Genomic DNA, 18,938 nt, shown 5'->3' on the forward strand with positions numbered 1-18,938 from the left:
GCCGCCGCCCGCGCCGCTATGCGGGCGCACAGCGTCCGCCGCCGTGAGTGCCAGCCCGGTGCGGGGTGGGCGGTCGGCCGGCCGGTTGCTGGGCCGCCATTTTGCGTGCGGTGCGGGGTGGCCGCCATTTTGCGTGGGGTGCGGGAGGCGGCCATTTTGTGTGCGGCGCGGTGCGGGGCGTCCGCCATTTTGCGCGCGGCGCCTCCACCGCTCTTTAGTGCGGTCTGAGGACGGCGCTCTCCCTCCGTTGCAGAGGCGCGGGTGAAGGTGATGGCCAGGTTCTCGCCGGAGTGTGCCGTGGTGCTGCTGGAGCACCTGGACACGCCGGTGACGCGGTTCCTGCTGAGCTACCCGCCGCTGTCACGGCTCTTCGAGCCCCAGGTGAGACCCAGAGGGTGTCAAGATGCCCACTCCGCCCTGGGTGGTGGCACGGATGTCGCGCCTTCCCAGAAACAGGCCTCGTGCGGAGCGAGAGGTGGCTGCCCTGCTTTGAGTGCCTGTCAGTGTCCAGTAGCGCAGCTACAAGGCCTTACGCACGCCTGTCTAAGCGTTTTTCCCTCTTCCCTAGAAAAAGGAAGAATCCAGCTTCACGCCGGAAGATGCAGTTCTGGCATCTGTTGGCATCGTGAAGTGTAGCCCTGACCGTGGGTTGCTGGTGTCAGAGAGCATGTTGCTGGCTCTGGAGGAGCTGATCCAAGCATGCTGTGGTGAGTGGCGTGCACTTGGTGAGGTTGGGGGGTTTAGTAGCCTGAAGAAAGGAAATTCATGAGGCTTTTTGTGAGTTCAGGTTAGGGAGGGTGTGCCCTGTGACAGGCACTGATGGAGAGTCATATTTTTCTCCTGAATAGTGGGAGTCTTGAGCTTGTGCATCGCCTCGAGTGGGTTTGTGCCTCTCCTGCCAGATGCGCAGCTTGCTGCTGTAAAGGCACTTCCCAGTCTGACGTCAAAACTCTCATTGTGCTCTCTTTTGTAGCAGGTAGAAAAAAAAGTCCCCTTACTTACCCAGCAACATCTAAAATACCATGAGCAACTGGAGTTCATACATGCTGGGTTGTAGTGCTAGGGCTTGCTTCTCGCTTCAGCAGCTTTTTCCCTTTACACTGGTACACTTAACATGCTTCTCTTGAATGTATTTTTTTTCCGTTTAATTCAAATGCATCCTAGTCAGACCGCAAAGTCTGTAGGGTTTTTCGGGCTTTTGTTTTTTTAACAAATTTATGTAAACAGGGCACATCAGAGTAACTGACAGCATTGGTCAGTTTCAGACTATGTTTATTTTTCCAGCGGAAGATGAAGGTGTCCCGGTGGTTCTAGTGTGTGGCCCAAAAAACACTGGGAAATCGACATTTAACAGATACCTGATTAATCTGTTACTGAATCGGTGAGTCTTTTCATGTTCTACAAGTTTTTAAGTACTGCATGGGATTTAGGAGAAGGAAAAAACTGCCTGCCAGGATTCTCAGAAAAGCTGTTAACTGGAAGGTAGATATCTTTTAAAAGCAAACAAACAAAAGTGCAGAAAAATAGGCATTCTTGTTTTGGGTTCCTTTCAGAAAAGTTGACTACTGAAGCATTTCTATTGAAATACTACTAAATTGTTGTATTGGAGTATGTGAACTAATTTGGAACTGAGTAGTTAGGGTTCGGTAAGGAACTGGTAGTTGGAATGCTTAGAAAGACACAGTAGGTTATAATTTGTTAGCGTCTTTGAAGATTCTTGGCAGAGCAAGGTGTAGAAGCTTATTCTCCTGACCATTGCGTGCTTAAAATAAAGATAATAAAATTTATAAATTTCAAATGGCTGGTCTTAGGGTGCCCAGTTAACGTCGGAGAGGCAGTATACTTGATTAGTACCACCTCCGATTATTGTTCCAGCTGCTTCCCTTAAAGCTGGATGGGTACGGAGCTATTGTAATATAATATTGCACTATAGGGGAGCCTTTTACATTCTTGCTTAATACCCTCTCAAGTCAGGGAAGGAGAGAGATGAGTTTTGGTTTGATTGTATTCAAGAATTTAATTTTGACAACCTGGAACAAAATCAGATTGTGCTTCTGATGTGTTCCAGGTCGTGTCCTGTTTCTTTTTTAAGTGGACGCTAATATACAGGCTTCTTCCACTGCAGCCTTCCCTCGGTTGAATATATGGAATGTGACATCGGTCAAACCGAGTTTACACCGCCTGGATGCGTGTCTTTAAGTAATGTAACGGAGCCAATTCTTGGTACGTGTTTTGCCGTTTTCTGCAGTTGCCACAAACGTGTTTCATATCCAGAAGGTGCTTTCTGAGTAGAGGCTGTCCTTAGGGGAAGCTGCCACGTCTGTCCGAGGTGCACAGAGAAACTAAAACCAAGGCTGTTAAAGTTTTCTTGCATGTAAACTCCATGAGAATCTCGCAAAGTAACATGGAGCTATTCTCCCCGCTCGTTTTTTGTGTCTTAGAGACAATAGTTGTTTATAAGGTGGTGGAACAGGCTGTGACATGTCAGGGTGGATTTTAAGCCTTTCAGATTTGAAAGGTCTCTTTGGGAAGATCTTTCCCAGTTTTTAGTATCCGTAGATAAAGCTAGCTTGAGTTTTAGGGGGAAGTTTTAGGTTGGGGGCTGTCATTATGAGCGTAGAAAAACTAGAGCCAGAGAAATCGGTGGTGGTTCTGGTCTTGGGGATTTGGGTCACTGTCTGAAAAGGATACGGCCAGACTGGTTTACTTTCTGGATAGTCTGTCAGAGAAGACGGTGGTTTAAAAATTCGCAAGTATGTAACCAGTGACTTAAAACAAACAAACAAGAAAAAACCCAAACAAACAAAATTCCTAGCATGGAGCCTTGCAAGTGACAGTAAAGTTTCTCCATAAGGTGCAGGCTGCACAGGAAGGACTATTAGCATGTGAAAAGAGGACAGATTATTTTGGAAGGGATTGCACATAGGTGCTACGGGGATGGGAGTTTTCTGATTTGACTTACTGAAAACACTAGAGGTTTGTTTGCTGCTTGCTTTTTCAGGTCCACCGTTCACTCATCAACAAACGCCACGTAAGATGGTGTATTACGGACAGACTAGTTGTGAGCAGGACACGGAAAGATACCTTGATGTTGTGAAGTATGTGTTCAGCTCCTACAAGAAGGAAGTGCCTTTAGTCATCAACACCATGGGCTGGGTGAAAGGTAAACAGGATAAATCTGTTCTTAAGGGGTGGTGCAGAAGGGAGGTAATAATCGTAGCGGTACACCACCACGCTTTCTAGACAGTCCAGAACCCAAAAGTAAGGCTTACCCACCTTGAGCTAGTACTGGTCTTCCATAACAGTGTTCCGACCTGTATACGTAGTGGTAGCAATCATGTTTTCTCTGCTTCCTAAAGGTGAGGGGTTGCTGCTTCTGATTGATATCATTCGGCTGTTGTCACCCAGTCACATTGTTCAGATGGATGTGTATGACTGGAAAGCCATGGCTCCGCTCACCCCAGAGTATGTTCATCTCACTCCTGGCCTGTACACCAAAGGCAAACAGCAAGCCAAATGCAAGCAGATGGGTATGAGTGGAATAGGAAGCTGGAAGTCCTCTGAAGGGGAGGGAGATGCATCAGCTCCTGAGTATAAGTTGCTGTACGTCCATCCAGAATTCCCTCGAGCAGGGGTTGCAGGTGAAGCGTAAGTAGAAAGTTCAGCGCTACGTGGCAGTTAGTGGGCTTAACAAAATCATGGGTGGTCCTGATGATAAAGGCTCTTGCTTTGCTTTGGCCTCGAGAGTTCCATTAAAGCAGTCAGAGCTGGTTAGTTTACTTATTAGGGGGTTATGTTTGGGGGGTGTTTGGGTTTTCTGGGTACTTGGGTTGGGAGAAGGGGGGTGTTTGGGTGGAGGTTTGTGTAGGTTTAGTTTTTTTAGGCAGGGGGGAAGGTTGTTCCTCCCTACTCCCAGTGACTACTGTCAGTTACTTAGTTTTACACTGGGCATGACTTCCACTTGGAATTGCGGAACATTATGTGTCTCTTTTCTAACTGGGAGGTTCCTTACCCATTTCGTACAGACGTAGATGATGGATCACCTTATTTCTTAATTTCTCTGATACTTTGAGCATCTCTGATGCTGATGGTGAAAGATAATTAATGCCTTTTTAAAGTTGAAACAATGCCCTAAATCCTGCGATCCCTTAGCGGTAATAAAAACGTAGCTCTAAATGTTCTTCAGCTGTAGATGTTTCAAAAACTAAATTTGCATGAAATAGCGGCTAATACTGTATGGTATACTTGGGACTGTCTGGGGTATCTGGTTTGGGTCGCTGTGTGAGGGTGTGCTGCCTTTCCTTGACTTGTTGCGGTTATTTTTCCAGGCGAGTACATAGCGGCATCTTGCGTGACATGTCCATACTGGGTTACCTGGGTCAGCTGCAGTCCCCAGACATAGGGGCGGTGCTTCCACTGCACAGTCTTGTGCCATATCAGGTAAATGAGCGTTTTTGAAAGGCTTGGAGATGGTGTGGAGGGCCTGTCTCATAGTAATTGACAGTTCTGCTTGTACTGCACATGTTTTGTGGAAGAGGGAAGAATGCTCTGTAATCCGCAAAAAGATAGCGACTTTATCCAGTGTATCTAGAAGTGAGGTTTTTGTTGTGATGTCAGTGTGGCACATGTTTTCTGCGTGTTCAGGTGTTAGTGTTGAAAATGTTGTGTTTGCCACTGAGATAATGCCTGTGCGTAGGTGTGTGTTGGGAGCTTTCAGAGCATTACCTTGTCTCTGAACTCAAAACTACATTGACATTGAGCTAATGAACAGTTTTTTTCTTTTTTTTTACCCCTTCAGGTACCTTTCAATGCTGTTGCACTCAGGGTTATTCACACCGATGTCGCTCCTACCAACATCATGTATGCAGTGAACGCCAGCTGGGTTGGGCTCTGCAGGATACCGGATGAAATCAGATGCCAAACCGATGGGCCAGTCTTGCTGACACAGACACCGGTCTGTGATTGCCTTGGCTTTGGTGAGCGAGCCTGGGAAACCTTGAGCTGTGTTCTCACCTGTCGTATTCTGACAGATAGGTTGCAGAGTGACAGAATTGCCTACTCTTTGAAAAACAACTGAAAAAGTGGGATGAGATAAGAGAATAATCATGGGTTCTCTTCTATTGCAACCTGCTCTTCAAGTCCTTTGGTTTTCATTAACTTGCAGTAACAGCTGTGGGGAATGTCGCTGAGCAGAGCCTTTTGTCACTTGCTTCTCTTGCTCTTTCATAACTTGACAATTTACTTCCTTTCTGGATTCACATTCTCAAAAGCAGATTCCATGTGGCTTATGCAAAATACCTTTAGCTGTGCATTTCCTTCTACGACTCAATATTACGGTTCTGACTTGGAGGTTGATACTGAGCTACTCGGGTTCCTCTAGGAAGGTACCAGTGAACAAGGATATGCAGTTTGGGAAGTTGGCTGTTTGTTCATATGTACGCTGAGGTACTGGAGGAGTGGGATACAACAATGCAGGTTTTTGTCATGATGTGTCTCAAATCCTTCTCTTGGTTCTAGAAGAGCTGTTTATTCAGAGAGCTTCAGCTGTGTCCAGTTATTCGCTCCGAAGTGATCAGGAGGAGTTAAGACTGAACTTTGCCTGTATTTTTTTCAGGAATTGTCCGAGGGGTAGAAATGGAGAAGAAGCTTTACCACATTCTGACGCCAGTGCCTCCAGAGAACCTGAGACTAGTGAATTGTTTGCTCCTTGGAAATATTGCTGTCCCAAACTGTGTTCTTGTGGGCCAGGTAGGAGCTGCACAGGAAGAGGGTGGAAGCTGGCTGAGCTTAGGCTGGCTGGCGGGTTTTCCGTTTTCTTATTTCTGAGGCTTATGCGTGCCTGGAGATGTCTGGGCATTACCAGATGGTTATCTCTCTTGGAAACTGTCCTTAACCTGTAGAAACAAGAGAGAGGAGAACGTTCTTCTCATGTTTCAGATACCAGCGCGGGATTTGTTCGATGGTGGCTTGCTCCTTTCCACCAGTCAGCTCGCTCAGTCTGTAGAGGAAAGTGCTTCCCATTCTGTTGAAGATAAGAGTTCTTAAAGTTGTTTCTGGTTTAGTTCCAGCAAGGAGTTGAGGGAGAGATCCCCTATGTCACATCCGATTATAACTACAGCATCTTGGGCTCTGGAAAGCTGAAAAAGAAGAAGCATTTCAAGAGGAGGGAGTACGCGTTCGAGTGTGATTACACCTAAAGCCTGGGAGACCTCGGACCATGGGATTTGTTTTGTACAGAGACTGGCAAGAGCCAGGTATGGTCACAGAAGCCCTGGGTGCTGCAGAGCTCTGAGAGACCCTGGGCATGTGTCCAGTGTAGATACTACGGTGTGTCTGTTTTTGATAATGTTTTATATTTTCAGTTTGTATTTTGGTGTTTTGTAATAAATATCTATTAAAAACATTGGTTTGGTTTGAATTTTTTCCTCAGCCTGTGTGGACTTGGACACGACTGATGCCAGCTGGGGGTGGTTGCCATCGAAAGTGTTCTCGGCCTTGGTTCAGCAGCAGTTCTCTGTTTGAAGCCCAGCCTTCGGTTAGCTCTGGGTTTCAGAGCGCAATGCGCGGTGGCGTGAGCATGACTTCCTAGTAGCCGTAACCTTAGGCTACTCGTGGTTTGGGGAAGAGCTCCTGCCGGTGGTTCTCTCCCTGGTGCTGTGGCTGACCCGCATCTGGGTGTTTCGCTTGTCCAGGAGACTGGGGAGGAAGGAGCAAGTCAGAAAATCCTCTCTCTCTTCCTGCGTGACTGCAGATACAGCCGCTGGAGGGAGTCCCCCGCTCTGTCATACCTCGCTGTGGCGACGGCCCCATGCAGCCCTCTGTGGCTGGCGACACTGGTGCTTTATTCCGCCTTGCAGCTGGCTCTGGCCGCATACCCTGCTGCTACAGTTTAAGTTCAAAGTCTTGAGCGCGGGTCTGGGAAGAGCTCTGGGTCTGGCTCAGATGTGTCGCCCAGCTCTGTCTGAATAGGTTGTGCTACAGCTAGAGGCTAAAATGGGACAGAAGTGGGGAGGAACTTGTAACCCACGATCTGTGTGGACCACTGGGGTGCTTGGTCTTGCCTCACTCGTTACCTGGTCTGTGCCCCACTGGGAAAGACTAGAGGAACTTTTTTTTTTTTTTTCCCCTCCCCCCAGCTCTTTGTTGGGGCAGCAGTTTGCTCTGGAGTGAAGATGAGGTTGGTGGGAGTCACGCAGAGGAGGTGAGTGAGCATCTCAGGCTGAGTTGAGGACCTGTTTGGGAAAACCACTTATGAATGGGTAATATCGGCATGTCAGGCATTTAATGGATCCAAGACTGCAAAAATAACTGGACTTCTAAGAGCGGTTCCTACTAATGTGACACAGCCCTGCCTGTGTCCCAGAGCAGAGGGACAGTCTGGCCTGGGGGTCTGCAGCGCCCCGAGACGGGTGCCTGTTCAGACCCCCTGCAGCCAGGTTTCTCCTGCGGAGGAAGGAGGGATGCAGTGGGCATGCCACTCGATGCTCGGTCTTTTCAGCTGGTGGCTGCTGTGGGCGTGAGTAATCCACAAAAAATGTTTTTATCTGGTTTGCAAGGAGATTTGCTAGCACTCTGTGTACCTACCTGTAAACGAACAAATTAAATGGGATGACTGGCGGGGAGGGGGCGGAGCTGGAGAGGAGCTGTGAGGGGCTGCGTGGCGTTGCTGCCTTTTAAAGAGTTAAAGCTTTAACTTAATCCAGGCCTAATTATCCCCATCTGGCTGGCTCTGGCAGCAAAGGAAGGACTTGGCCGGCAACCTGGCCTGCACAGTGGCTAAAATAAATACAGGGGCCACCATCGTGCAGCCAGGGGGAAAATCCTGGGTGGGGCGAGGCGGGAGTTCAAGTCTCGGGAGAGTGGGTGGAAAAGGCGCTGGGAAAGGTGAGACAGGCGAGCGGTACGGGTGAGATGCCCGGCGCCGTAAACCCCCCGGGGCCGAGCATACCCCTCTGTGCTGTCACCGGCCCCCCAGCATCTGCCTCACCTGGCCGAGAGTGACGGACCCTGCACTGGCCGAGCGGGGCTCCCCTTGTCGGAGCCGGGGGACGAGTGAGTAACCCCCGTGCACCTGTGCCGAGCCTCGAGTGTGTGGCTGGGGACTTCGGAGTGTAAACCTTGGCATAGCATCCCGCTGGTGAGGGTGGGAGCACTTGGTACTTCGATCGATAGGAAATGGGTTACTTAGCACTTCAAACATCAAGGATGTGCTAAATAAAGCAGGAATTTTTTAAATTTTTTTTTTAATACGTTAGCATCTATTAACTTTGTAGCGATGATTTCTTTTTTAGTTTCTGACTATCTTTTCTGGCAAAGGGCACCTAGAAGCAGCAAAACTGTGGGGAGCATGTCGCGCCTTTGGGAGAAGATGCTGTTGATGCCGATGACTTTGGGGGCTGGGATGGTCTCAGCCCAGCTGATTGTCCCGTGCGGTGTTTTGGTTTTCCCCGTTTTAGGGAGGGGTTTGCATGGAGCAGGACAGAGGTGCTGTCCTTTGCTGCCTTTGTGGGTTTTAAGCCTTATCTGGTGCTTTCCCATTTACTCGGGTTTAGCAGGGAGGGAAAAACCCCCAAAGACCCCTGGCTTTCCCCGCGTGGGCTGGGGGCCCCCAGTGTGTCCGCAAGCGCAGGGGTGCAGCCGGGGCCCAGGGCGGTGCATTCCTGCCCCCCCAAAAGCTGTCCGACGGCAGAGCCGCCGAACAGCCCCCCTCTTCATGCCGATTATTTTAATCACAAGCGCGTCTTGTCTCTGCGGCCGAATGTCTTTCATAGACGGCGGAAAGTGAAATTTGTGCAATGTCCGTAGGAGGCTGAAGAAAGGCCCTTTGTGTGCCCCCCGCGCGGGCGCTGGGCAGCCTCCAGCGGCACCCTCCGCAGCCCCGCAGCTCCCGGCCGCCGGCCTGAATGCGCCGCTTGTCCGGAGACCGGGATCTGCTCTTAAAGCCGGAGCCGGGCTCCCCGGGTTAGTCCCACCGGTGGCCCCGGCAGGGTGGGCACAGCTCCGGGGGGGCCCCCCCCGGCCGCGACCCCAGGATGTTTCTGTACTGGAAGAAGCGGGGCGCCTACGAACTGGAGGCTTTGCCCGCAGGGCTGGCAGGGCTGGAGTACGGGGCGGTGGAGCGCTTCTCCTGGAGCTCCAACCTGGACATCAGCGAGGAGCTCGGGGGTAGGTGGCCGGGGGGCTGCGGGGGGGCCGGCAGGCTGCGGGCAGCCCCACTCGGCCAAAAACCTCCAGCCCTGGCAACAAGGGTGAGGGTCTGGGAGAAGCTCCGGCCGGAGTGGGGATGCTGCTGGGATGCTGTAGGGAAGGCAGTGAGGGTGCTGCAGCGATGAGACAGGGAGAATGCTGCAGGTGCAGCCGGGGAACGCTCAGTAAACGGCCCTGTGCCACCGGCACCGCTCCTTCCGGCTCAGGCATCTGAAATGGCGAGCTGCCACGGTGCGCTCTGGTGCAAGGACGGTCCGGTTTCAAACTCGTTTGCCGTCACCGTGAGAGCCGGGTGTGATAACGCAGCCCGTGGCACCAGGAAGAGGAGGAGGTGACCGGCCGGGGAGAGGAGCTGGTGGGGACAGGATCCCTCCTCCGGCCCCCAAAGTGTCCGGTGGGGAGCCGGACACCCTCCTGCCTCTGCCAGAAACTGGGGCTCCCTCTGCACGTTCCCTGCCAAGGAGCTCCCACCGGCACGCCTAAGGCCCTAGTGCGCGCGTGACCTGCTGCCAGGGTCACCGGTTGGGAAAAGCCACGCGGCTGTGGCCGTGGCACGGGGCTGGTCCTCGGCACTGCTGGCTGCTCCGGCCAACCTCGAGTTTTTGGTGAGTTTGGAAAACTTTCCCTTGGGTGCGTGAAAGAATTCCTCGTTTGTTTCTGTTATTATTCCCGATAGGTCAAGTGAAACGGCGGCGGTGGGGGGCGGGGGGCTGGCCCAGCCCGGCGGGCGCTGCGGGGCAGCCGCGGGGACAGAGCCCTCATTGTGCTTCTGCCGCGGGGGCAGCACGGTGGCCCCGGTTCCCAGCCCTCTCCTGGGGGGCGGTGAGCCGAGCCCTGCCCGGCTGCTCCTGCGCCGTCGTCCAGCAGCGCCCACCTGCACCCGGGCTCGCCTCCTGGCCGGGAGCTGGGGCGGCCAGCACCGCTTCGGGTCGCCTCCCTCTCTCCAGGCAGAAGCGGCAGCTTTTTCGGCACTGCCCCAAAAGGCGGTTTTTCCCGCAGACTGAGTCTAACCCCGGCCTTGGCCACGCTCCCGCTCAGGCCGGCGCGGATGCTGTTTTTGTTGGCAGGAGGAATGCGGGAGAGGGGAGCGGCGCGGCGGGGGAAGACCCTGTGCCGCCTGCCCTGCTGCTGGGGCTGGTGCGGTGGTGCTGTCCGGTGCGGCCGTGCCGCCTGGCCTCCCCACGTCCCCTACGTCGGCTCAGTGCCCAGCAGGACAGCTTCCCATCGGAGCGTCCCTGCCCTGCAGCGGGACTGCCCTGCAGGAGGGTGTTCGTGCAGCTCGTTTGCTGCAAGTGGCCGGAGTCTGTTATTTTTAAACAATTAGATGCGACGTGTAACAAAAGCCTTCAAAATAGGATTTGTCTATAAGGCCGATTTAACTGTCAAAGCTTAAAGTGCCTCCTAAGCCCTGCTGGGGGCTGGCAAGCGGCAGATTTAGCGTTCCTGCCGCAGCCCAGGTCCGTGCTGGCCCCGGGGCAGCTGGGGCAGGTCCGTGTCCTGATCCTGCGATTTGGGGCGCCGGGCAGTAGGTGCTGGATCCTGATGCTGCGGGATGCACGGCACCTTCCCCCAGCGGGGATGCAGCGCTGGCTCTTGGGCATGGGGTTTCATCCCCCTGGATGGCCTGTGGGGCAGGCAGGAGCAGGCATGCCCAGCCTCGGCTTTGCCAAGCTCTTAAACCCAGGGTTTGCGGTGTGGGAGCCTTGGCGCTGCCCCACTGCGTGGGCAGGTCTGGGAGCAGGACTGGAGGGGCCTCCCCGCGGCACGCCGGCACTGACCTCCCTCTCTCCCACAGCCGAGCCGTGCCCACCAGAGGAGACGGTGCTGCGCTGCCAGAACCCCAACTGCACCGGCGAGAGGAGGGCGGCCAAGGTGGGTCCCTGTGGGGGTGGTGGGCGGTGAGTGCCGGGCAGCTGCCTTCTGCCGGCGCCTGGCGTTGGTCTCGTGGGTGAGAAGGGGCAGCGGGTGGCTGTGCCCGACCTGCCGCTCTACAAAGCTCCCCTGGCACGGCCAGCAGCCCCCTGCCAGCCACGTGCCCCCTGGCCCGTGCTGGGCATGCAGTCCCTGGTGCTGTTGTGGTCCTGCCGGCATTTAATGGCATGGAGGTAGCTTGCCCGTTTCCCCTAGCTAGTGTGATTCGGGCTAATCCGCTCCAGCCCGTCTGTCCCCTGCTTGCTAACATGACGCCAGAGCAGATTTAGGGTCCCTTCTCTCCCACCGGCTGGCCAGGTGCGGGTCTGGCCAGGACCCATGCACCGGCTCCTGGTGCGTCCCTGGAATTCCTGTGCCGGGTCGCAGGAGGTGTCTTTCTGGTGCAGCAGGCAGGACGGTAGCCAGGCTAAGCTGGGAGGTGTGCCGCTGCGCTTTGTTTGCACAGCTGGGGTGGCAGGGCCAGCACTGCCGGGGGCACACGTGGCGCTGGGCTATGGCCACACCGGGGCACGGCTGGGACCGCCAGGAGGGACCCACCGGGGCCACCCTGCCGCCGTCACCAGAGACCCCCAACAGCGCCCAGCAGGTAGCGTGGGGCGGGGGGGGGGTTCTGGCCGGGCTGGGGCTCATCCTGCTGTGGCACGGAGCTGCATCGGATCCCCCCTCGCTTAGCGGTGCAGCTGCCGAGGGCGAAGCTGCCGTGTGCCGGGAGCGTGGTGGGGCCAGGAGCCGGTGGGCAGAGGGGTTTGGGTGTTGTCCCGCGGGGACGAGCCCAGGGCTGAGCCGCCAGCACAGGGTGGGTGGGGAGCCCTGCATCCCGGTGGGGCGCCTGGTAAGGGCCCCGTGGGATGCCCACTGAGCGAGCGCCAGCCGCAGTTGCTGCCTGGAGCCCTTGGCCACGCTCCCTGTCTCGCAGGTGCCACAATGGCCGTGAGGGTGTTGGGCTTGGGGCACACGGTGGGAGAGCAGGAGGGCTGGGGCCGGGGCTTTCTCGTGGCCCGGGGTAGGACACCGGTGGGTGCCGCGGCAGCGGGTGCTGCGGAGGGACCGGCGGCTCCTCGGGGAGCGCGCGGGTGGCGGGAGCGCGTCAGCTCTGACCTCAGCAGCGCCGGGAGAAAGGAGGGCAGGAAGCGGGGGTGGCCGGAGCTGCACGGGCGCTTCCTCCTTCCAGCGGCATGGTGCACAGCAGGCAAGCCCAGGCAGGGTTTGCTACTCCCCAGCAGCCCCTCGCAGCCCTCCACATGCAGGGCGGCAATGGGGGTCCCGCACGGGGACGGGGACGTGCCAGCAGTGCGGTGGGGCTCACCGGCAGTGGCCTATGGCACTGCAGTGCCCAAGAGCGGGGCCAGCTGGACCCCCCAGCCAGGCGGGCACTGGCCGGGGGTCACGGGCCGTGTACTGCGCTGGGGGCCCGGCCGGGGGTTTAAAAATAACCCGCTGTGAATGCCCGGCGGGGCTGGGGCCGGGGCCGCAGCCGGCACACAATCGGAGGAAACGCGCCGGCTTCGAGCATTGTTTCGCCACAGACGCTCGCTTCCTCTGTCCCGCTGCAGGGACACTGCTCTCGCCAGCACAAAGGGGCCGTGGTGCGGGAGGGCGGCCTTCCCTGGCACCCGGCAAGGTGCGGGTGGCACGGGCACAGGTGGCTGTCCCCCGACTCCCCCTCTGTGCCTAGGCACGCACAGCCTTCCCAGGGTCCCTGCTCAGTGTGGTGGAGTGGGGAGGGGGCTCTGCAGTGCAGGACCCCCTGCCTTGTGGCCGTCTCCTGCTCACGCTGCTTTCCCCGTGCCCGCTCTGGCCTTGACGCTGCCCACAAGCGGCGTGCCGGCAGCGGATGGGGATGGGGATGGGAAGGGGGGACCCGGCTGCTCGTGGTGCTGCCCGTCCTTCCCACCGGCGTGCCATTGCCGGCATCCCCCGGGGCAGCCCGTGCCCGGCTGACGCGTGCGCCTGCAGGTATGCCACCATGTGGAGTGCCGGCAGCTGAACCGCAGCGGTCCCCTCAGCCTGTGTGAGCTCTGCGACGGCCGCCTCCATGGCGCCATGCACTTCGATGGCCATATCCGCTTCGACCTGCCCCCACAAGGTGAGCAGGGCTGGATGCGGCCGGCACCGCTGCTCCCAGTGGCTCTGTAGCATCGGGATGTGCTCCGGGCCGGCGCGGCACAGGGATGGGAGTGGGATGCGGCCAGAGCCGGCACGGGGCTGGGGGTGCCGGTGCAGCCCAGCTCGACGCCCGTTTGCAGGCTCCATCCTGGCCCGCAACATGTCGACGCGCTCGTGCCCCCCGCGCACCAGCCCTGCCTCTGACGTGGAGGAGGAGGAGGAGGGACTGGCGGATAGCAGAGGGTGAGCCCCCGGCCCCGCGCGTCCCCTCTGCATCCCCAGCCCGCGGCGTCCCCGTCACCCTGCCTGCCCTGTGCCTGCAGGGAGCGGAGGAGCTCGGCCCTGAAGCTGCCCAAGAAGAAGGCTCGGCGCAGGCATACGGACGTAAGGCACCGGCCCCTCTCCCCGGGGCGCTCGGTGGGGCAGCAGCATGGCCCCAGCCGGGCGGGAGGGACCCCTGGGTGAGCGGCTGCCGCCTCCCCCCAGGACCCCAGCAAGGAGTGCTTCACCCTGAAGTTCGACCTCAGCGTCAACATCGAGGCGGAGATCGTGCCAGCCGCAAAGAAGAAGTCTCTGGGGTGAGTCTGCTGGGGACAGATGCAGGGACCGGTGCGGGGACAGACGTGGAGATGGATGTGGGGCTCCTGTCCCCGCAGGGAGGTGCTGCTGCCGGTCTTCGAGAGGAAGGCGATTGAGCCGAGCAAGGTGGACATCTTCCTGGACCAGTCCCACACGCCACTCTCCCTCCAGTTCGAGGCGTACCGCTTCGGGGGGCACTACCTGCGGGTAAAAGGTGTGGCAGGGGCCCAGTGGGAGGCTTGGCTGCCCCGGGGGCTCCCAGGGGACTCTGACCGCTTGATGCTCCCGCAGCCAAGCCTGGCGATGAGCTGAAGGTGGAGCAGGCGGCACGGGATGCCAGGTCAGCCAGCTTGCCCCTCCTGCACCCTGCCAGCACCACCGCGCTCCTTGGGCCGGCGCCGGAGCCCATGCCAGGACACCGGGAGGGCACTGACAGCCTGGTGAGTGCCAGTGCCAGCCCTGAGAGGGGAATTGGGGAGGGGCTGGTGGGCCGTGGGATCCCCCTGTAGCCGTCCTTGCTGGGAAGATGGGGACGTGGGGCAGCGGCACGGCGTCTCCTGGGTGGCCTCATGGGGCATGGGCTGAAGACCCCCCTGGAGTCCCAAAGAGCCGGTTTGGCTCCTCGCTGTGCCATGCCGGTTGTGCCGTGGTGGCGGGGCACGGGCAGCACCCCGTGCCAGGCGTGGCAGCTCAGCCGGTGGCACCGGCCCTGCAGCCGTGCCACGTACAGGCTGGCACCAGAGCAAAGGCAAACAGGAGCCCCAGTGGCCCCAGCAATGGCAGCCGCTCGGTGCCGCCCCGGCCCTGCAGCTCTCCCTGGCTGCCAGTCCTCCTCTCGCCGCGGTGCCTGACAGCTGCTGAGCACAGCTCAGTCCTGCCCCGTGAACCCTGGCCCCAGATAAGCCGTGGGACCGGGCTGGCCGCCACTCCCCACGGGAGCAGGCTGCCACGCTCACAGGGAGCAGCTCCAGGGGGGCCGGCGGGGACAAGGTGGTGCTCAGCCCCGTGCCGGTCAGCCCCTGAGGGTGGCAAGCTGGCCGCGTGGCCGGGGCTGGTGGCTGCCCGCATCCAGCACTACAACACCTGGCTGCGGGACCGGCACAGCCCCGGCGGGGCAGGGGGGCCAGGGGGCAACCAGCCGCCCCTGCGGGGGTCTCGGCCCCCGCCACCTTCCCGGCAGCAGGCAGGAGCAGAGCCATGCCAGGGCGATGGGGCCAGCAGCGGTCGGGGTCCCTGGGGACCCGGTGGCACGGTGAGTAACAGCGATGGTGCCCACGGTGGCTGTCCCCACCTGGGTCTGCAGACAGGGCAGGGTGCAGGGCCGTGCCGGCGGTGGCGGCGGCAGCGTGCTGCATCCCGTGGCTCAGTGGCACGTAGGGAGCCCCGGCCCTGCTGCCCTTTGTGCCGGGGCAAGGAGATGGCAGTGGCCGTGTCCCGGCACGGCCCAGGGATACACGGGGAGGCAGCCGGTGCAGTGGTGCCTGGACCAGCAGGAGCCGCTTGGCCGTGACCCAGCTCTCGTGGTCGGCCGGGGGGCTTTGATCTCTGCCGGTGAATTGTTCGGCTCTGGTTAGCTTATCTGGTAAGGAGGGAAATAAGGTTTTCGGCACTGGCCCCACCTCCTTTTGTTTCGGAGGAGCCCGGCCACAGCCTGCCCAGCTCCGGCTCCGCCGTCCGAGCTGGGAGCGCGGCTGGGCAGGCGGCTTGGCCAGGGTGCTGCACCCCATGGGATGCCCTGAGGCTGCCGGGACCGCTTGCCCACGACCAGCCGGGCTCGGCCAGGCAGCACCAGGGGCCCTGCGCCCCCAGGATGCAGGTAGGCAGGTCAGTGCGGGCAGGGGATCGTGGCCGGGGGGACCCCGCTGCCTGTGGGTGCCATCAGGGTGTCTGTCCGTCCCATGGGCGCTCAACGTCAGCCTTGCTGTAGCATCGCACCGCACCGTGCTGCTGTCCCCATCCCGGTGGCACAGCTGTGCCAGGCGCTGACCCCGGGGGCACCGGCTGTCCCCGCTGCAGGCTCCGGGCCGGCGGAGGAAGAACATGACGGAGTTCCTGGGGGATTCCAGCATCCCCAGCCCTGAGCCGACCTTGCACGGCGGTGGCTCTGTGCCTGCCAATGGCACCGACACCTGGAAGAACCGTGCCGCTAGCCGCTTCAGTGGCTTCTTTGGCTCCGGCACCAGCACCGGCTCCTTTGGGCGGGTAGGTGGGACGCGGGCTCGGGGAGGGGGCGTGGGAGCTGCTCGCGGCTATGCTGGGGAGCTGGGATGGGTCCCTGGGGCTTGAGCCCCCCCCCAGCTCTGCGGCAGGGTGAGGGGGTCCGTGGCACGTCTCCGCCAGCCCCCCGCCCAGCTGCTCTGCCCCCCCACTTTCGGCCAGGAGACGGAGAAGCTGGAGCAGCTGGCGAGCAGGCTGCATGCCTACGGCAGCTTCGGGCTGCCCAAGCTGCCGCCCCAGCTCCGCTTCGACCGTGACTCCTGGGAGGAGGACGGGGACGAGGCCGGGCTGGTGCTGGAGGACAGCTGGCAGCAGATCATCCAGGGAGCGGAGGTAGGGTTGGGAGTCTGGGGGGCTGCGGTGGCTCTGCCCAGCCACCGGCGCAGCGCTGACGCTCAGCCCGACAGGCCCTGTCGCGCCGGCAGTGCCACCAGCAGGAAGCCATCTGGGAGCTGCTGCACACCGAGGCCACTTACATCCGCAAGCTCAAAGTCATCACCGACGTGAGTGCCGGCGGCAGCCACGCCGTGCCACACTGCGGCAGGGGGCCGGGGGCCGCGGCTGCACCCCACCGGCTCCCCGCTTTGTCCCTGCAGCTCTTCCTCTGCTGCCTGCTGAACCTGCAGGAGTCGGGGCTGCTCTGCGAGGTGAGCGGTGGGGGGGCTGCGGGGATGCCCTGGGTCGGGGAAGGGACCTCAGTCTGGCCACACCGGCGAGGGGAGGGTGCCGTCCCCAGGCAGCTGCCTGCCTCACACCTGCAGGTGGACGCCGAGCGGCTCTTCAGCAACATTGGCGAGATCATCCGGCTGCACCGTGAGCTGTGGCGTGGCGTCATGGCCCCGGTGCTGGCCAAGGCACGCCGGACCGGGGCACTGCTCGACCCCGTTGACTTCCTTGATGGCTTCAAGATGGTGAGCAGAGACCCGGTGCCACGGCGGGGGACCATATCACGCTGCGCCCTGCGGTGACTCCCGCCTTGCGTTTCCCAGTTCAGTTCCCTCTTCAAGCCCTACGTGCGGTACTGCATGGAGGAGGAGGGCTGCATGGAGTACATGCGGGCGCTGCTGCGGGACAGCGAGCTCTTCCGCGCCTACGTGACGGTAAGGGGAGCGGCTGGGGCCGGGGCCGGGGCCGGCGCCGGTGCCGAGGCTGACACCTGCATGCCGCAGTGGGCCGAGAAGCACGAGCAGTGCAGCCGCCTGAAGCTGAGCGACATGCTGGTGAAGCCCCACCAGCGCCTCACCAAGTACCCGCTGCTCCTCAAGTCTGTGCTGAAGAAGACAGACGACCCATGCGCCCGCGACGCTGTCACCACCATGGTAGGGGGCTGGGGGCACAGGGTGGTGGGGCGCGGCGTGAGGTGGTACCCCCTGGCCTCTCGAACCCACCACCACCCCGGCCGCAGATTTGCTCCGTGGAGCGCTTCATCAATGACGTCAACTCGCGGATGCGCCAGCGGCAGGAGCGGCAGCGCCTGGCCGCCATCCTCAGCCGCATTGACGCCTACGAGGTGGTGGAGGGCAGCACGGATGAGGTGGACAAGGTAGGCTGGGCAGGGCGGACCCACGATGCCACGCCGCCCCAGGCCACACTGCCTCATACCATGTCCTGCTGCCCCATGCCATACCGAGTTATGCCACCCCATGCCACCCCATGCCACGCTACCCCGTGCCACCCCATGCTGTGCCTGGCACTGACGCCGGGGGCTCCCGGCAGCTGCTGAAGGAGTTCCTGCGGCTGGACCTGACGGCTCCCATCCCTGGCACCTCCCCGGAGGACACCCGGCAGCTCCTCCTCGAGGGCGGCCTGCGGATGCGGGAAGGTAAAGACAGCAAGGTGAGGACCACGGGGGACGCGGAGCCTCGGCCCCAGCCCCTGCCCGCCTGCCCCTGCCCGCTGCGCCGGCTGGCGCCCACGGCCCTGCTCTCGCCCCCAGATGGACGTCTACTGCTTCCTCTTCACCGACCTCTTCCTCATCACCAAGCCCCTCAAGAAGGCTGAGCGCACCAAGGTGGTCCGGCAGCCCTTGCTGGTGGACAAGGTCGTCTGCCGGGAGCTCAGGGACCCAGGTGAGAGGCGCCGGGGGTGAAGGGGGCTGCGGGGGGGTCCCTGGATGCCGCTTGACAGCTCCTGCCCACAGGCTCCTTCCTCCTCATCTACCTGAACGAGCTGGGGAGCGCCGTCGCCGCCTACACCTTCCAGGCCAGCGGGCAGTCGCTGTGCCGCAGCTGGGTCGAGGCAGTGCGCAACGCCCAGGTGAGGGGCGCAGGGGGCGGCTGGGGGTCCCATGGGCTCCCCGTGCCTCTCTGATGCCTCCCCCTCCCCAGAACCTGCTGCAGCGGCTGCGGCAGCGCCGGCACCTGGAGGAGGAGGAGGAGGAGGAAGAGGACGGCGAGAGCAGCGCCTCAGCTGCCAGTTCACCCACCGTCATGCGCCGCGGCAGCGCCAGCCCGGACTCGCAGTGGTGGTAGGGAGCGAGAGGGGGGCCCCCAAACGCCTCCAGCCTGGCATGGCCCCCTCCTTACCCTGCTGCCCCCGCAGCCCCTCCGACGGCTCCACCGAGACCCTTGCCATGGTGGCGGCGGCAGACGGCGGTGGCGGCGAGCTCTCCTCCCCAGACTGGGACGCAGGGCCCTTCGGCTCGACCTCGGACGGCTCCTCCATCAGCACCGGCACCTCTGCCGACACCTCCACCTCTGCCGAGACCCCCACCCGGGAGCTGCCGGCGGGCGCCCTGCCTGTACCCCTGCCCCATGGCACAGCTCCCCCGGCCGGCGGCTGCCGCTCATCTTCCATCGACAGTGCCTATGGCACGCTCTCACCCGCCTCCCTGCGGGACTTCAGCCAGCAGCCGGAGGGGTTGGCCGAGGAGGGGCGGGAGCCCCCCACGGCCCCCC

General features: G+C 60.2%; 2 protein-coding genes across 2 annotated transcripts in view; both read left to right on the forward strand.

Moving 5' to 3' along the window:
• Positions 1 to 6: 6 nt before the first annotated feature.
• NOL9 (nucleolar protein 9) lies at positions 7 to 6,358 on the forward strand. The gene is made up of 11 exons (XM_010565354.1): positions 7 to 43; positions 254 to 381; positions 569 to 707; positions 1,285 to 1,381; positions 2,126 to 2,223; positions 3,002 to 3,163; positions 3,360 to 3,648; positions 4,329 to 4,440; positions 4,799 to 4,976; positions 5,615 to 5,748; positions 6,069 to 6,358. The coding sequence occupies exons 1-11, from the start codon at positions 19 to 21 to the stop codon at positions 6,195 to 6,197; spliced, it is 1,491 nt and encodes a 496-aa protein (XP_010563656.1). The 5' UTR covers positions 7 to 18; the 3' UTR covers positions 6,198 to 6,358.
• Positions 6,359 to 13,167: 6,809 nt separating this feature from the next.
• The window catches only part of PLEKHG5 (pleckstrin homology domain containing, family G (with RhoGef domain) member 5), a 6,125-nt gene continuing 354 nt past the window's right edge, over positions 13,168 to 18,938 (forward strand). Inside the window, 20 exon segments of the mRNA XM_010565355.1 lie at positions 13,168 to 13,225; positions 13,386 to 13,488; positions 13,569 to 13,629; positions 13,732 to 13,823; positions 13,902 to 14,038; positions 14,116 to 14,264; positions 15,841 to 16,026; positions 16,204 to 16,374; positions 16,449 to 16,544; positions 16,638 to 16,688; positions 16,803 to 16,952; positions 17,031 to 17,141; positions 17,211 to 17,360; positions 17,447 to 17,584; positions 17,758 to 17,877; positions 17,978 to 18,110; positions 18,182 to 18,297; positions 18,369 to 18,508; positions 18,583 to 18,924; positions 18,926 to 18,938. The exon segment at positions 18,926 to 18,938 is cut by the window's right edge and continues 354 nt beyond it. Coding sequence (XP_010563657.1) covers positions 13,183 to 13,225; positions 13,386 to 13,488; positions 13,569 to 13,629; positions 13,732 to 13,823; positions 13,902 to 14,038; positions 14,116 to 14,264; positions 15,841 to 16,026; positions 16,204 to 16,374; positions 16,449 to 16,544; positions 16,638 to 16,688; positions 16,803 to 16,952; positions 17,031 to 17,141; positions 17,211 to 17,360; positions 17,447 to 17,584; positions 17,758 to 17,877; positions 17,978 to 18,110; positions 18,182 to 18,297; positions 18,369 to 18,508; positions 18,583 to 18,924; positions 18,926 to 18,938 — 2,502 coding nt within the window. The 5' untranslated portion in view covers positions 13,168 to 13,182.

This window comes from Haliaeetus leucocephalus, unplaced genomic scaffold, assembly GCF_000737465.1.
Source record: "Haliaeetus leucocephalus isolate CR32 unplaced genomic scaffold, Haliaeetus_leucocephalus-4.0 Scaffold190, whole genome shotgun sequence".
Classification (NCBI taxonomy): Eukaryota; Metazoa; Chordata; class Aves; order Accipitriformes; family Accipitridae; genus Haliaeetus; species Haliaeetus leucocephalus.

Excerpts from the sequence above, each read along its gene's own strand:
- NOL9 (XM_010565354.1), top strand. The coding sequence starts at position 19 with ATGCGGGCGCACAGCGTCCGCCGCC. Across the intron at positions 382-568 it reads CACGGCTCTTCGAGCCCCAG|AAAAAGGAAGAATCCAGCTT; the intron begins GTGAGACCCAGA and ends CCTCTTCCCTAG. Across the intron at positions 708-1,284 it reads GCTGATCCAAGCATGCTGTG|CGGAAGATGAAGGTGTCCCG; the intron begins GTGAGTGGCGTG and ends TTATTTTTCCAG.